Consider the following 3,395-nt stretch of genomic DNA (forward strand, 5'->3'; position numbering starts at 1 on the left):
TAATTATGTATTCATTAATAAAGTTTAAGAGATCATTGATTTTCAATATTGAAAATTAAAATCATTAGGTGACGTGATCGGTTTTAAGATTCGTTTAAAGATTCTTCCTAATATAGATATAAAATATGAGTTCTAAAAACAAATTTCAAAAGTTTAATTCATTACACATTACGGAACTTTGAAAAGTAGAAAAATCATCTTAACATGGTAAAACATAACTGCTAAAAAGAATCGCACATTCCCTGCGTTTCAGCGTTTTTGTTCCAGTGAGACTAAGCCACTAAATTTAATTTTTAATTAGAGGTACTTCTGCTTGACCGCATGTGACGTTATTCCACCAAAGATGAACTTGACAATGGATTTACCTATACATTCATTATTGTGAATTAAAGAAAGATTAGAACATATTTAGTGACTGAGTAGACTTGTATGTGTTGCTGAGCGTAAGAATTTATGTATCTTTTAAACAAATCATACTTTTTTTTAACGTTGTCGCATTATTTCTTTTTGAAAGTAAAATAGTAAAACCCACCACTTCACATTCTATTGCAATTCGTTGATAGACATCAAAGATAAAATGAAAGATAATTAACAATGTAAAAGATTGAAGTAAAATGTTTTTTTTAATTTCAAAAAGAAAGTAGGTTACAACATGAATATATCTCATACTGTCATATCATTGTAGGTTGTGACCCTCTGGTCAGTGAGGGGACAGAACATATGACATTGTGTGCTGTCAAATTCTATTTCTATACAATAATAATTACATAACAGTAATAAACTATCGTTAAAACTTTTATATTTTAATTTTCACATTTCAATATTTAAATAAATATTAACCCATATTAAGTTTTAACTAATCACTTTCGGTTTGACATGAATTCAGTTTATTTGACGAAAGATAAATTAGGAATATTTATTTAAACTATACATGTATGTTAAAACTTTCGGCAAAAACTTGCAATAAATAAAGAGGCAGGATGATTAGCAAATTATCCATCAGATCTACCTTAACATTTTAATGAATTGTTGAGATTTGAATTTGATTAATTTCCAATAACCTTATACATAGCTCTTCTTCTCAAGGAGATTAAAAAATCTTCAAAATTAGTCAGCTTTCTTGCAGATAAAATATGTATATCGATGACCGCAGAGGACACTAGATATGGGTGTCTATGACGGACACATTGGTGGTACTGTTACTGATTCCAGAATCCGCGGACATCTGACCGCAACTTTTGAGGGGCTTATTGATATAATTGCGATCCGTCCTTCTTTTGATGATGATATAAACAACCCCTCTCAGCACTCCTCCAAGGTTGGTGAACATTACCAAAACGGTGATGAACTGCTGAGGGACCACTGCAAAGTTGTGCCACACGCTGACGATGCCCAGGGCCCACCACTGAACGAAAAAAGCGGTCACAAACAGACTCATCAGTTTTGATGCCTTGTGTGATGCTAGGAGAGTTTGTGCCTCGTTCTCGTGTATGGTTTTAATTCGCTTCGACTCCGTGTGGATTTTCCACCATGTCAGCACGTATAGTACCACGTTTGTGACTAGAACCATAGTCATTGGAACAGTTGAAAAGAAAATCTGGGCAACGTCTCCCTTGATGGGGTCGAATTGACAGCTGTTAATATATATATTGTTATACATTTATAGACAATTTTGTTTTACAATTATATTATAATTAACCACATTGTTTCTGTCAAAACTCGTTTTTTAAGAGGAATTATTGGTCGTTACTATTTTAAGTCAATATTAATCATTAAAAAAGAAGAGCCCGCCATAAAGATATGGTAAAATACTAGTATTCAAATTTAAATGGATTTTATTTTTACTAAATGATCAATATTTAAAGGCAAAAATGAAAGGATTCTTTATAGTAGTATACTAATGATAGTATACAGTTAATCAAAACATATCTGAAAACTTTAAGGAAGATCTGGCGGTTAGTTTGTTGATCAACGAGCACTTTAAGGTGATCGCTATTTTTTTTAGTAGAAAGAAGTTTGTAAATGATTTGTACAGTCGGCAAGCACATACATCATGCCACATATAATTTTTTTTGTAGGGTTGATATGAACTATTGTGACATCATAAAACAATAATTGACTTTCTCTGCTATATAGATGCAAGCTTGCCATTTTACTACAAACAAAATAGATATTTACTAGTAATATATTCAGAAGTTAACATGTGATTAAGAAATTTAAAAAAATAACATTATATATACTGCTAGTGTTGTTCTTTTGTGAAGGAGATTTTTTGTTAAACCTAAACGTTGAATGAATAACTGTCATACATCAATCATCAATCTCTGTGGATCTTTCAAGAGCTCGCATCATTTTGGATTAATGATATCTTACCCATATCCCATTGGTCCATAATATCCTGATAATGCAGCACTGGCTGACAACACGAAAGGCACGCCAAAGTTTATCACGAGAAGTTTCCAGTCATATTTTCCAAATTCCAACTTCTTCTGTAGGAAAACGAGTCCAAATGCATTGAAAGCTGCTACATGAGTCACCAAAAATTGGGCAGGTGCAATAAACTCGAGGAAGAAGGAGTAGAACTCGCACAACTGTATCGGATACACGTGATCTTTGGTGATGACCATCTGGAGATGGTCTAGGCTCTGGGTTATATTGAATAGTACGTCGCACATCGACAAATAAACTACGAAACGTTCGCTTCTCATCCAGCTGAAAAAAGGTCTTGTTTGGCTCCGAAAAGAAACTACGAGAACAGCAGAGGCACAGAGCAGGCTCACAAAGATACAGCAAAGAGCAGGGACGTGGATATAAAGGAACCAGCCCGTGTCCAGGCCGTATACAGGCAGGTCGTACCCGTCCTGTAGAACGGACTGGGTCATTTGTGTGGCGTTGTCCATCGACTTTTGTGTAGCGTTGTCCATCAACCTATCTGTCGAATTCATTGCCTCCATCTCTAGTCGGAGTGAACACGATTTGTAGCTGTATGTTATATAGATACCCGGTATTCTCTGAAAGATGAATTTATGGTAAACTGAGAATGAATAATTCAGTAAAATTCAATTTGTTGTAATAAAATATTAATGAAATTTTCACGAATTTATATGCACAATTTGACATGGTATACGTTGCAAGTTGTTCTTTTTTGATAAAAGAAATTAAATTTAGCCAATCACAACTACTTCTTATTTAAAATGAAATAAAAGATTTGATTTGACATTTAAAAAACTCAAAAATTAAAGATTAAAAGTTAAATCTTTAGCAATTTAAGTTGCATTTTGAAATCTGTCATTTTTTTATGTTTGTATGAACTAGAATTGTTATTAAGTATGATTTAATAAGTATTTAATTTCTATTCCAGTGAAATGTAAAATAAAAAAGATTAAGGAGGCAGC

The 3,395-nt window shown here is 33.0% G+C and overlaps 1 protein-coding gene across 1 annotated transcript; it reads right to left on the minus strand.

Annotated features, from left to right (window-relative positions):
• Nucleotides 1-626: 626 nt before the first annotated feature.
• Nucleotides 627-3,000, minus strand: LOC128178280 (uncharacterized). The gene is made up of 2 exons (XM_052845378.1): nt 2,374-3,000; nt 627-1,634 (listed from the first exon to the last, which is right to left on the minus strand). The coding sequence occupies exons 1-2, from the start codon at nt 2,952-2,954 to the stop codon at nt 1,160-1,162; spliced, it is 1,056 nt and encodes a 351-aa protein (XP_052701338.1). The 5' UTR covers nt 2,955-3,000; the 3' UTR covers nt 627-1,159.
• Between the last annotated feature and the right edge of the window lie 395 nt (nt 3,001-3,395).

This window comes from Crassostrea angulata, chromosome 3, assembly GCF_025612915.1.
Source record: "Crassostrea angulata isolate pt1a10 chromosome 3, ASM2561291v2, whole genome shotgun sequence".
NCBI classification, from domain to species: domain Eukaryota; kingdom Metazoa; phylum Mollusca; class Bivalvia; order Ostreida; family Ostreidae; genus Magallana; species Magallana angulata.